General features: G+C 35.7%; 1 protein-coding gene across 4 annotated transcripts in view; it reads right to left on the bottom strand.

Moving 5' to 3' along the window:
* The window catches only part of LOC150094096 (HEAT repeat-containing protein 6), a 446,924-nt gene that overhangs the window by 223,394 nt on the left and 208,303 nt on the right, over positions 1–15,227 (bottom strand). For all 4 annotated transcript variants that reach the window (XM_090412214.1, XM_090412213.1, XM_090412212.1 and 1 more), the window contains exon 13: positions 6,364–6,463. In XM_090412214.1, coding sequence (XP_090268340.1) covers positions 6,364–6,463 — 100 coding nt within the window. The remainder of the gene's footprint in view (positions 1–6,363; positions 6,464–15,227) is intronic.

Consider the following 15,227-nt stretch of genomic DNA (forward strand, 5'->3'; position numbering starts at 1 on the left):
TTCTTCTGATTGAACTATCTTGATATAACCTCACTGATAATCTGCTTCTCCTACGTTCCCTTTTTGAGTTAGACTATGCTTAGATACACTCTATATCATCTATATATTGGCTGTGCAACTCGCCACGTGGACATCGATTTCTTTACTTCTTTCCCCTTCTCGTAGTTGTCACTGAAGTCAAAACACAAAGAATATGCTTTCTTTTCCTCGACTATATGGCATTCTTCGCTTCTCACATAGGAAATACGGAACCAAAATTCCGCTCACTTTTGTTTCCATGTTGTGAAGCCAGAGATATAACCCTTATTTCGCCATTCAGGAAATCATCGTGAAATCCCTACGAAAGAGCTCATGAAGGACTCCTTTGGAACAGAATCAAAACCAAAAAAGCCTCGTTGGGGAGGGGGGGGGGGGTTTCCAACCCTTTTATACCTGTTCTCCTAACGGCACTTTTTCTAACTTCTTTTCTCCGCCCCCTTCTTGTTTTTACTTCAACGACCAATTAGGGTGGCGTTTTTCTGCCAAAAGTCATTTGATCGGCGAGCCCGTAACGATGTCTCAATCCGGGAATCGGCCCTGAGCGATAGTCTGTTGTCTTTCTTTTGCTAGCCTCTAATTCAATCCCCCTTCCAAATTTTTGTATTAATCAGCTTAATAACTTAATCTCTAGCCTCTCACATACCATCTTTTATGACTAATCCTTCATCATCATCATCATCATCATCAAATTCCTGCCATGTACCCTCAAGGGGTGTACAGGATATGACAGTACTACATGAAAAAATTACATCATTACTAACTTCCTATCTACAATTTTCCTCCAAATCAGTCTGTTACTTGTCAAGACTCCAACATTATCAGATCTTATATTTCTATCGTCTAAGGCACTTTGTACCGTATCAATCCACCTATATCTTGGTCTTCCTCTGGGTCGTTTTCCTGCCAACCTGGCAGAGAACACTTGTTTTGCTAATCTTTCCTCTCCCATTCTATTTATGTGACCATACCATCTGAGATTAGCTCTGCTAACGCATTCCTGGATGCTGACAATGTCAAGTTCTTTCCTAATATCCTCATTTTTAATATGATATTGCCATTGATGCCATCTGTTCACGCCTCTAATCTTTCTCAGGACTCTCATATCTGCGGTCTCTAGTCTTTGGTCAAGTGTTTTACTTTTGACCCAGCTCTCAGATCCATAAGTTAAAATTGGTTTGAACACAGTCTTGTATACAGCTAATTTAGTGTTCCGACTAATTTCTTTCTTATTCCATATGAATTTATTCAATTGACTTCCCACGATACCAGCTTTGCTGATTCTGTTGTCTATTTCTATATTTAGTTCACCATCTTCAGTAAAAATTGTGCCTAAGTAGCTGAAATGTTTTACTTGTTCCACAGGTTCTCCATTCACAACACAGTTGACATATTCAATGATTCTGCCTATTTTCATTGTCTTTGTCTTTTTATTGCTGACCTTCATACCATATCTATTACAACAGCTATTCAATTTAGTCAGAGAATCTTGCAGACTTGTAGCGGATTTATTTAGAAGTATAACATCATCCGCATAAAGCAAAGAGCTGACATTAACATCTCCAATTTTGATATCAGGTTTAATACCACATTCCTTCATAATGTGATCCATATAGATAATGAATAACAGAAGGGATAATGTACATCCTTGTTTCACATCAGATTTAACATTAAACCATCTTCCTGTACTTCCTTCAATTCTAACTGCTGACTCACAACTCAAATAAAGACTAAGTATTGCTTGATATAATGCCCCATTGACACCATATAACTGCAGCGTATTGAATAGCTTCTCTCTTGGCACCTTGTCATATGCCTTTTCCAAATCGACAAAACTTAAATACAGATCTTTGTTATATTCCCATGCTTTCTCGACTATTTGTCGTAAAGTGAAGATCTGATCCTGACAGCCTCTATTTGGCCTGAATCCAGCTTGTTCTTCACCAAGCTTGTCTTCCACAATTCTTCTCAACCGTTTCTCAAGTATACTTGCATAGATCTTGCCAGGAACACTCAGTAGGGAAATACCTCTGTAATTCTCACATTCAGTTTTATTTCCCTTTTTATATATGGGTACTATGAGAGCTCTACTCCAATCATCGGGAATTCGTCCCTCTGTCCAGGCTTTCTGAACTATGCAGTGCAGCCACTGTAAGACTCTTATACCACCATACTTCAGCATTTCTGGTCGAATATCATCTACTCCTGCTGCCTTTCCACATTTCAAGCCTTTGATGGCTTTTTCTACTTCAAGTATGGATATGTATTCCTGACTGCATGCCTGGTCAGTTTTTTTTATCACTCTGCTGTCATCACTGCTTGTTTCATTTAGCAGTTTTTCAAAGTAATTACTCCATACTTCAAGGATATCTTTTTCTCCTGTTTTCATTTCACCTTTATCATCTCTAATTCCTTTTACAGCACTCTTTCCTCCATTCCTAAGCTTCTTCAACAACCTCCAGAATATTTTGCCACCTTCTTGATATTTATTTTCTATATTCTTGCCAAAGTCCTCCCATGACTTTTGTTTAGCTAGTTTTACATACTGTTTAGCTTTCTTACATTTGTCTCTGTATTCTGTAAGAGTAAAAGCTGACTTATTTGCCAGGAACTTTTGATATGCTTTCTTCTTTTCCTTCACTGCCTCTTTAACTTCCTGTGTCCACCAGGGAGTTCTGATTTTTTTATCTTTGCACACAACCTCACCACATGCCTCTCTGGCAGAATCAATCAATGTTTCCTTCCGAGTTTGCCACTGAATCTCCAAGGTTTGATTCCTGTTCTCAAACTCTTTCATTTTCTTTTCAATAATATTTCTGTATTTTAGTCTACAGTTTACATCTGAGAGCTGCTCAACTTTTATTCGCTTTAAAACTTTCTTACATGTTATTCTTTTCAATATGAAATTCAATTTTATCCTGCTCAAGACTAAATAGTGATCACTTCCAATTTCAAATACTCTGTACACTCTGGTGTCCTGCACCAGGGAGAAAACATCACTATCAACAATAACATAGTCAATGAGACTTTTCTTATTCCTAGCCTCTTCTCTCCATGTGAATTTGTGCACATTTTTATGTTGGAACATGGTGTTAGTAATAACCAGTCCATGTCCTGAGCAGAAATCCAACAGATATTTGCCATTATTATTAGCTTTGCTCTTTTCTCCAAATTTTCCCAAAATATTTTTGTATGTCTCACAATCATTTCCTACTCTACTATTTAGATCCCCAACAAGGACCAACTTTTCCTTTTTCATTGTGTCAGTTGCTTTTTCTATAGCCTCAAAAAATTCCTCCACTTCTACCTTAGTAGAACCTTCTGTGGGACCATAGGCACAAATAAGTCTCATTGTCCAGTTCCCCATTCTCATATTTGCCCACATTACTCTACTTGAGACTGACTGCCATTCAAGAAGATTAGCCTCGTATTTTGTGTTGAATACTATGGCTACTCCTTCTTCAAAATAAAAAATGATGGTACAACATGACTAATCCTTTTCTGTCTTATTTATTTAACTCTTCTTATTTAAATCATATCACAACATTAATATATTCTTTCTTTTGTTAGTTAGTTTAACAAAACCTTTATATTTTATATATTTTATTGGATGCAAGAATCTTTCTTTTTCTTTTAATTAAACTATTGTCTTTTATGAAGGGTTTTTAATTTATCTTATTTATTCTTCATGTTACACCATGATAGCTGAGAATTCTATATTCTCAAGATATCAGGGTGTAACAGTATATTACTATATATATATATATATATTATTATTATTATTATTATTATTATTATTTAGCTGTATATAAATTTGGCTTACTTCAACTACTCAAAGGCCTTTTTTTTGTTTACAGTCTATAAAACCTAACTACAATGGTAGGTTGCATTCTCTATATTTTAGCACCATGACAGTTAGTGCTAAACCTATTTCTCAACTCAGTTCATTGGCCTGAGCTTCATCTACTAAAATGTGATGATCATGTTTTTTTATTATTTTATAAACAGTTTATATACTTGTAACAGTAAGCTGAAATTTTCCACCCTTTGCTTATTATCTGTTTAAACAAGAGTGTCATAATAGCATTGTTCCAGTTGTTTGGTATATCTTTCTCTTTTAAGCATTTATTAAACAAATTTTTTAGAGAAATGGATATATTATCACAGTAATTCTGGATTTTACCAAGGCATTTGATCTCGAAGGGATAGGTATGCAAAATAAATTTTTAATATGGATGGGACAGTGGCTGACTGACAAGTATCAGAAAGTAATATATAGGGTACCCAAGTCTAAGGGAAGGATGTGACCAGTGATGTATCAAATGGTTCTGTACTTGGGACACTGCTGTTTAACTTGCATATTAATGATACTGTGGATAGTATAGAGATGATATCCTATCCAGTTATTTTCTGGATAGGATAAAATGGAAAAAGTGATAAGAGATACAGATTTCCACAAGATGACTTGTTATATGTTACATGTTGCCGGCCTGTTTGGCTGAGTGGTTAGCGTATCCACTCTCCAGCCAAAAGGCTGCGGGCTCAAATCCCACCGTGGGCATGGATGTTTGTGATTGTCTGTGGAAATACTAGTGGTGGAAGTGGGTGGTAGATGGCGTTGGTGTAGTTGCGGTTAGTGGAATGAGTTGGTGTAGTTGGTGGAATGAGTGGTGAAGACAGAGTTGTAGAGTATGTACCCTCCCTCGATGAGTCTTTGGACTCCCTGAAGGTGTCAAGTAGTAGTAATAATAATAATAATAATAACATCACTGGTTATATTGACAAATGACAATTATTGGTAGTTCAGTATTGTAATAGAACAGTTTGGAATGAAAATATCCATAGATAAAACTATAACAATGGCATTTTGTGGACAAACTCCAGTTAGAAGTAAAATAGTTATTAATAATAAAAATAATAGAACAGATAAATACTTTCAGTTATCTTGGATGTGAAATATCATATAAAGGAGAAAAAGACATAAAATTAAAAACTTCAAAATTTTTACAGATTATAGGCCTGATAAATAGAACACTCAATCCAAATATAGTACAAAAAGAAACATGCTTGAAAACATACAATACTTTAGCAGTGCCCACATTATTATATGGCAGTGAAATGTGGCAATAAACAAACAAGATAAACAAAGAATAAAAACAAGTGAAATGAGATTTATGAGAAGAACTGCAAAATACACATTATTAGACCATAAAAGGAATGAAGACAGTTTAAAAGAACTAAAAACAAAATCAATAGAAGAAAAACTAAACAATTATAAACAAAAATGGATAGAACATGTAAACTGAATGGCCAACACCTGATATCCTAAACAAATAATAAAATATAAACCAATTGGAAAGAGAAGGCTAGGTAGACCTCAAAAAAGGGATATCAGATGGATAATGAGACCGGAACAGACCAATATGGTCTATATTCGTAATTAGCGTTATGATGATGATGATGAGTATTGTCAAGTGTAAGGTTATTCATTTCAGAGGAGGATATTGCAGACAAAGAATTATATTAAGAGAAATGTGCTGCAATTGGTTAATGAAGATAGAGATTTCAGATTATGACAGACAGAGAGTTAAAGCTTAACTCTTTGTTTAGCCATCATGCTGGATAAGTGCAAAAAGAAATGCTAATTTTTAGGAGTAAGGAAATCATTCTCACACATTCTAAGGTCTTGATAACACTACATCTTGAATGCTCTTCTTAGATATGTTCACATGGGTTCAGAAGCAATGAGGAGACAAATTAAGGCATCACTTTAAATCATTATACTGGATAAGTGCAAGAAGAAAATGTTAATATGTGGAAGCAAGAAAATTATTCTAACACTTTCAAAAAGCCTTGATAACACTACATCTTGAATGCTGTTCTTAGATATAACTATCTGGGTTCAGAAGAGATGCAGACAAATGAAAAGATGCAGATAACCAAGATATGGAACTGTGCATGTGATCTTCACAGTAATGGCCAGAACATATGAGATATGACAGAAATATGCAAACTGATAAAGAAATCTTACAACATAGATACAAGTGAGATTTTGCAGTTCTGTACACATACACACAAGTATGAAGACTAAGAGAAGTTGTTTTGAAAATGATCTGATTTTGATTTCATTAACTGTTTGCCCTGTCACTGTGTTCACTCTGATAATGCTAGTGTTACACTATTAAAATATTGGATATAAAGTTTAATAAGCTTTGAGTTACTTATTAATTTATGTTTTTTATCTGTTTTACATCATTAAAATAATAAGCATGCACATTTTAGATTATTTTAAACAGGTACAGAAAATTCAATATACAAGTATTTTACCTCGGTGGTTCAGAAGGGGATATACATGAGTGATAAGTCTTGTCAATAATTCTGGTCTCATTCTTTGATAAGGAGCATTTTCAACTAGTACAGAACAGCACTACAAATATATAAACAAACAATCTATGAATATAACAGGATATGAATCCAAAATAATCCAAGTAATGTACAAGAACTGAAGATATAAAGATGGAAAATATATGAGTAAAAGCTATGTACTTGCATATGTGTTTTATACTTATATGCAAGTATGTAGCTATCTCAAAAAATATGCAAATTTCTTTCTCGTAGTAATCTTTTTTTTGGCATAGATATACAAGTGTTCCAGAGTGTTATGAGAAGATTCAGAAGGCAAGAAGTAGACTGCTGCATTATATTGTCTTCAGTGAATGCAATACTTAAGAGTGACATTCTTTGCTCATATATATATACATGTATATAGTGAAAACATGAAAGAACATGTGTGCTACTTTAGCAAACACAAAGCAAACTGAAAAAGTAATGATCGGTGGACTAAATAATAGTGTTATCCAAACTGAGTGACATTATGACCTCAATATATTTTGAAATTTCTCATGAGAGCACTCTAAAGACAAGCTCAATAAGTGTGATACAAATAAGTATTAATATAATAAGCTATTGCTCTCCTTCTCGGATTATAAAACCACTGTCATAGTTAACAACCAGGTTTGGTTATGAACTGTGACATTTTGGTTTAATGAACATACTTTCTTGTATAATTTAAAATGGTCTGAAATAGGGAAGGGTAGTAATGTAATCAAGATAGTCTGCACAAACAATATATTACTCCTTGATGTCCATTGGAGTAAAGCACAGATGCAACTGTTGCTAAGCTGTGAAGAAACATCATATGACCTGAAGAAATATCCTTTATTATTATTATTTTTTTTTTTAATTGGAAAAGATATGCCTGATAATCAGTGTATGAGCTCTAAAACACAAGATTCATTTGTTCTACTGAAAACATAAAGATGATGAAGTGAAGTATATCACAATTGTGAAAAGTCAGTCACGTGTATCCTACAGATGAAAGAGCTGTCCTCCAAGATGATAATACTGAATTTCATATGACAATGGTTTTCAGTCAATGGTTATTGGAACATAGAGACAAAATTATTCATTTTTATAGCATTTTTAATTGCAATATCTCAACCTTGTAAGGCATTCAGAGAACACTATTTGGAGAGATGCCTATGGCAGGTCCTTTTAGGAATGTAGAGCCGACTAGGGTTTTCTGACCTTATGTCCCATCCTCACCTTCTCATGGTGCAACCTGGATACTGAATGAATGAGGATGGGATGGCAATTTGGAATTTAGCCAAACAAATTGTATTCCTACTGGCTTCAACCACAATGTAAAATGATGGTACAACATGACAGAATTTCATTCTGGCTGGAACATTGCCCAGTTAAACAAGGTCCCTGTTATGATGTGTCGTCGTAGGTAATATATACTTAATATGGTTTAACTCCTTTAATTAACTATCTCTTGAATAATTTGTCCTATCTCAGCAGCACCTATAATGTGTCTGTCTTTGTCTTACTATTATATACTTCAATCCTTCAGATTATCACGTGTGCAAGTCTGATCTACAAAGGGATTGTCTCAAGGTTAAGCCAACTCCTTGGTAACAAAGCTTCTGAAGTTAACTTCTCCTAAGGTTCTGGGAAAATTTATTTGTTCTGCTGCGCCACCCAGAATCCTTAGATTGGAAAAACTTTTCAGTCAAGAAGTTAACCTTCATATATGCACGTAACTAATCTAATCTATTTCTATACTAAGTTATCAATTATCAATACCTTCTATAATCAACCATGTTTGCAGTCGTGGTCTTAATCAACAATTATTTCCCGCTTAGATCTGAATAATTTATGAGTGGTGCATCGGATTCTTAGACACAGGCAACCAAATTAATAAGAGCAAAAGGTTTATTTAACATAATGATCATCATACAGAATAAAGAACTCTCAATTATCAGTTTACTACTAGGTTACAAAGTAAAATTAATCAATATACATCACACAGTAATTAATACTACAAATGCATTATGTTCAAAGATTCAACGTTCGCATTCTCAGATTATAAAACTAATAATGACTTTTAGGCTGTTAATCAAGCTGTCTGGATTAGACATCTCTACAGCTCTTAAACATAGCTAGCAATCGACACAAGTACAATTATAATACACAGCACATATTGCTCACCGACTACGATTAAAATATCACAGTTCTGTCTTAATTTTAAATAGAGTCTCAAAAATTAATGAAGGTCTATGATTCTTAAGTTACAATTACCTTCCTCTCACACATTACTTGATTAAAGGTTTACTATACTGAACTCGAGGATTCCTCATGCTTATCTTTTCGATTCTTGGATTCCTTTCCTTCCAAACATTTTCTCCCCTCTATGTTAAGGCTAAAATTCCTGTCAGCTTAGGTTGGTCCTCATGGAGTCTGCACATCGATCATCTATGCCTAGAATATTCTTAGCGCAAGGCAATTCTGCATCCATTAGTCACACTACCTGGCCACTATCTTTTCTGGGAGGTGCCCGTTGCTTCAAAAAATCCACTATTCGTTCATCATAGGGCTTGGAATCCGCGATCCATCTAATCATGACCCGATACCTCCAACTTCTGCCACCAAGAGAGAACAGAGACGCCAGACAAAAAGCTCTTGGGGGGGGGGGGGGGTCCAGCCCTTTTATATCAACCCATACTAGGACTACTTGTAACCCTAAATTTTTACCCGACACGTTATTCCTTTGCATTCCTGGGTCTTGCCTTTTTGTAGTGTATTCCCTGAAAACTTAGGTCACCAGGCACCGTATGCACGCGTGACCGCTTGAGGCAACTTACTAATCCGGTGTTTTGCCCACGTACTTTGATCTTATAATTTCAGTTGGTTATATGCAATTTAAACAGCAATTCTTTTATATCAATTCTAACAGAAAGTATGTATATAACAAATTCATTGTCTAACATACAATTTAGTAGGTATTTTACATGGGAATATTCACAAGTTTTACACAAATTGTGGTATCCAATATTTGCCAGGCTACATACAACTTATACTAAAATACAAGCATATCCTTTTCAAGAGTTTTAACTTGTCAAATTATGAATGAAACATTCCTTAGTGAATTGTATTCATTCACAATTTAACAAAGGTTTCCCCTCCCTTTTAAAAAATTTTCTACAATTTTTTTTTTTTTCTTGTGTTCCCCCTTTCAATTCTGGGGAAAAGTCTTCGTCTTGAATAAATCTGTCTTTCAAATTGCCATTAGCCATGACTATGTTTTCAGAATTCCTTCCTTCTGTTTTTTCTCTCACATCATGCTGTGAACTCCTCTGATTAGAAAAGTAATGTGTATTACTTTGGTTTTTTTTTTTTTTTTTGTAAAATGCTCTGAATACGATTTATTATCTTGGGTGGGATCGCCCGGCCATTGTGTCTTGGTCTTAAATTGTACCTACCTTGTCCTGATTCTCCAATCCCATCACCATTACCAAATTCCTGACATGTACCCTCAAGGGGTGTACAGGATATGATAGTACTACATGAAAAATTTACATCATTACAAACTTCTTATCTACAATTTTCCTCCAAATAAGTCTGTTACTTGTCAAGACTCCAACACTATCAGATCTTATATATCTATCATCTAAGAATCTTTGTACCGTATCAATCCACCAATACCTTGGTCTTCCTCTGGGTCGTTTTCCTGCCAACCTGGCAGAGAACACTTGTTTTGCTAATCTTTCCTCGCCCATCCTGTTTAAGTGACCATACCACCAGAGATTAGCTCTGCTAACGCATTCCTGGATGCCGACAATGTCAAGTTCTTTCCTAATATCCTCGTTTTTAATATGATGTTGCCATTGATGCCATCTGTTCATGCCTATAATCTTTCTCAGGACTCTCATGTCTGCAGTCTCTAGTCTTTGGTCAAGTGTTTTACTTCTGACCCACAAGTTAAAACTGTTTGAACAATGTCTTGTATACAGCCAATTTAGTGTTCCAACTAATTTCTCTCTTATTCCATATGAATTTATTCAATTGACTTCTTACCACACCAGCCTTGTTGATTCTGTTGTCTATGTCCATATTTAATTTACCATCTTCACTAAAAACCATGCCTAAGTAGCTGAAATGTTTTACTTGTTCCACAGGTTCTCCATTTAAAACACAATTGACATTTTCAACGATTCTACCTATTTTCATTGTCTTTGTCTTTTTATTGCTGACCTTCATACCATATCTATTACAACAGTTATTCAATTTAGTCAGGGAATCTTGCAAACTTGTAGCAGATTTATTTAGAAGTATAACATCGTCCGTATAAAGCAAAGCGCTGACATTAACATCTACAATTCTGATATCATGTTTAATACCACTTTCCTTCATAATGTAATCCATATAGATAATGAATAACAGAGGGGATAATGTACATCCTTGTCTCACACCAGATTTAACATTAAACCATTTTCCTGTATTTCCTACAATTCTAACTGCTGACTTGCAACTCAAATAAAGAATGATATAATGCTCCATTGACACCATATAACTGAATTGTATTGAATAGATTCTCTCTTGGCACCTTGTCATATGCCTTTTCCAGATCAACAAAACTTAAATACAGATCATTGTTATATTCCCATACTTTCTCAACTATTTATCGTAAAGTGAAGATCTGATCCTGACAGATTTGGCCTGAATCCAGCTTGTTCTTCACCAAGCTTTTCTTCCACAATTCTTCTTAACCATTTTTCAAGTATACTGGCAAAATCTTAACTGGAGCACTCAGTAGCGAAATACCTGTAATTCTCACATTCAGTTTTATTTCCCTTTTTATAAATGGGTACTATTAGAGCTTTACTCCAATCATCGGTAATTTGTCCCTCTGTCCAGGCCTTCTGAACTATGCAGTGCAGCCACTGTAAGACTTTTATACCACCATATTTGAGTATTCATGGTCAAATATCATCTACTCCTGTTGCCTTTCCACATTTCAGACCTTTGATGGGTTTTTCTACTTCAAGAATGGATATATATTTCTGACTGCATGCCTGTCGACTGTTTTTTTACCACTGTGCTATCACTACTTGTTTCATTTATCTATTTTTCAAAGTAATTACTCCATACATCAAGGATATCTTTTTCTCCAGTTTTCAGGTCACTTTATCATCTCTAATTCCTTTTACAGCACTCTTTTCTGTTTTTCTAAGGTTCTTCAACAACCTCCAGAATGTTCTTGCCAAAGTCCTCCCATGACTTTTGTTTAGCTAGTTTTACACAGTGTTTAGCTTTCTTGCATTTGTCTCTATATTCTCTAAGAGCACAAGCTGACTTATTTGCCAGGAACTTTTGATATGCTTTCTTCTTTTCCTTCACTGCCTCTTTAACTTCCTGTGTCCACCATGGAGTTCTGATTTTTCTATCCTTGCAGACAACCTCACCACATGCCTCTTTGGCTGAATCAAACAGGGTTTTCTTCAAGGTTTGCCACTGAATCTCCAAGGTTTGGTTCCTGTTCTCAACCTCTTTCATTTTTTCTTCAATAATCTTTGTATATTTTAGTCTACAGTTCACATCTGAGAGCTGCTCAACTTTTATTCACTTTAAAACTTTCTCACATGTCATTCTTTTCAATATGAAATTTTATCCTGCTCAAGAGACTAAATAATGATCGCTTCCAATTTCAAATCCTCTGCACACTCTGGTGTCCTGCACCAGGGAGAAAACATCACTATCAACAATAACATAGTCAATGAGACTTTCCTTGCATCTTCTCTCCATGTGAATTTGTGCACATTTTTGTGTTGAAACATGGCGTTAGTAATAACAAGTCCATGTCCTGAGCAGAAATCCAACAGGTATTTGCCATTATTATTAGCTTTAAAACTCTTTTCTCCAAATTTTCTCAAAATATTTTTGTATGTCTGACAATCACTTCCTACTCTGCTATTTAGATCCCCAACCAGGACCAACTTTTCATTTTTCATTGTGTCAGTAGCTTTCTCCAGAGCCTCAAAAAATTCCTCCACTTCTACCTTAGTAGAGCCTTCTGTGGGACCATAGGCACAAATATGTCTGATTGTCCAGTTCTCCATTCTGATATTTGTCCACATGACTCTACTCGAGACTGCCTGCCTTTCAAGAAGATTAGCCTCGTATTTTGTGTTGAATACTATGGCTACTTCTTCTTTTCCTTGATTGTCATTGCCTGAACATAACATTTTGTATTTATTGCTCAGAAAGATCTCACCATTTTTGTTTTTGTCTTTTTTGTTTCATTCACCCCTATTATGTTGATCTGGTACTTATCTAATTCCTCAGCTAGCTCCATTTCTTTGCCATTCAGGCTTCTTATGTTGATTGTACCGATCTTTAACTCTGGTGATGTTGAGCTGGGGTGTGCTTTCAGATTTGTTCCAGTAGCTGACTTTTCGCTGTTCGCCCTGGTTCCCTGGCAAAAACAATGAGGGGAGGGCTTGTTTAACTGGGCAATGCCCCAGCCGGCATGAAATTTTGTCATGTCGTACCATCATTTTTTATTTTGGTTTAACCAATAAGAATACAATTTGGTCAGCTAAATCCCAAATTGCCAGCCCATCCCTGTTCGTTCAGTATCCAAGTAGATACCTAACAGGGTGCAAAATGCGGTTCCCGACACCTCCGACTCCTGTCACTGAGAGAGAACAGAGACTCCAGACAAAAAGCGCTTGGGGGGGGTTCCAGCCCTGTTATATCAACTCCTACCAGGACTCCTTGTAACCCTAAATTTTTACCCGACACATTATTGCTTTGCACTCGTCGGTCTTGCCTTTTCGTGGCATCTTTCTTGAAAACTTAGGTTGCCGTATGCATGCGTGACTGCTTGAGGCAACTTACTAATCCAGTGTCTTGCCCGCATACTTTGACCTTATAATCTGAGTTGGTTATATGCAATTTACACAGAAAATTCTTTTACAGGGTGTCCTAAAATTCATGCAAGAAGTAATTTTGATAGAAATCACAGGTTTTTAATTAAAAATTGTAATTTCTTATTGATTCATAAAGTATACAGTATAGGGTTATGCATGGAATAGTATATCGGGTAAATGGCCTCCACGGCTTTGCTGGCACATACGCACTCTTTTGTCGAAATTTCCCATGACCATTTTGCATAAATGTGGCTGAATTTCGTTGATACAGTGCTCAATTTCCTCCTTCAAGGCGTGGGTGGTCGTGGGCTTGTTGGCATAAACCTTAGGCTTCAAAAAACCCCAAAGAAAAAAGTCCAACGCCGTTAAGTCACATGATCTGGGCGGCCAATTCTGATCACCAAAACGGGAAATTACACGACCAGGAAATGACTGATGCAGTAATTGAATTGTTTCTCGGGCTGTATGGCATGTAGCAGACGACGGTGCCGAATTGATGTTCCTGGACTCTCAGCAACACTCTCACAAATTGCTTAGATGTTTTCTGTTGAACGACTTGTTCAAGGAAGGCCAGAGTGGATAAGATCACTAATTGATACAGTTTCCTTAAATTTTTTAATTAATCTTTTCACAGTTGATGAAGTTTTGTACGAAAATTGCGAACTGTATTTGCCAAACCTTCATTATTTTTAAAATATTGCTCAACAATGAAAATGCCTTGTTCTTTCGTGTAGCGCTCCATTTTTAATAACCCTGAACTATCAGATGTCACGGTGTCTTTTTTTCCTCGTTGGCAACACTTTACCGCACAAATGGCGCTAAATTTAAATCTTGTGTGAATTTCGTGACACCCTTTATATCAATTCTAACATAAAATATGTATATAACAAATTCATTGTCTAACATACAATTTAGAAAGTATTTTACATGGGAATATTCACAAGTTTTAAATTAATTACGGTATCCACTATTTGTAAGGCTATATACAACTTATACTAAAATACAAGCATATCCTTTTCGAGGGTTTTAACTTGTCAAATTATGAATGAAACATTCCTTAGAATTGTATTCATGCACAATTTAACAGTCCCCATAGTTTTTGGCAGTTCTCTGCCAAAAACTATGGGGACCTTGGCTGACTTTTCGGTGTTCAAAGAGAACACTGAAAAGTCAGCCAGTGGAAAAAATCCCAGAACAGGTCCCAACTTAACATCAACAGAGTTTAAGAATGGTACTATCAAAATAAGAATCATCAATGGAAAAGAAATGAAACTAGCAGAAGAATTGGATAAGTACCAGATCAACATAATAGGCATGACAGAAACAAAGCAAACACAGGTTGGATCTTTCTTAGCAACAAATAGAAAAATGTTATATTCACGCAATAACAATCAGGAAAAAGAAGGAGCAACTATACTATCATCATCATCAAATTCCTGCCATGTACCCTCAAGGGGTGTACAGGATATGAAAGTACTACATGAAAACAATTACATCATTACTAACTTCCTATCTAAAATTTTCCTCCAAATCAGTCTGTTACTTGTCAAGACTCCAACATTATCAGATCTTATATTTCTATCGTCTAAGGCACTTTGTACCGTATCAATCCACCTATATCTTAGTCTTCCTCTGGGTCATTTTGCTGCCAGCCAGGCAGAGAAATACTTGTTTTGCTAATCTTTCTTCGCCCATTCTGTTTAAGTGACCATACCACCTGAGATTAGCTCTGCTAACGCATTCCTGGATGTTGACAATGTCAAGTTCTTTCCTAATATCCTCGTTTTTAATATGATATTGTCATTAATGCCATCTGTTCACGCCTATAATCTTTCTCAGGACTCTCATATCTGCGGTCTCTAGTCTTTGGTCAAGTGTTTTACTTCTAACCCAGCTCTCAGATCCATAAGTTAAAAC

This window comes from Typopeltis vanoorti, chromosome 22 (genome assembly GCF_054136105.1).
Source record: "Typopeltis vanoorti isolate ZY-2024b chromosome 22, IOZ_Tvanoo_1.0, whole genome shotgun sequence".
Lineage (NCBI taxonomy): Eukaryota > Metazoa > Arthropoda > Arachnida > Uropygi > Thelyphonidae > Typopeltis > Typopeltis vanoorti.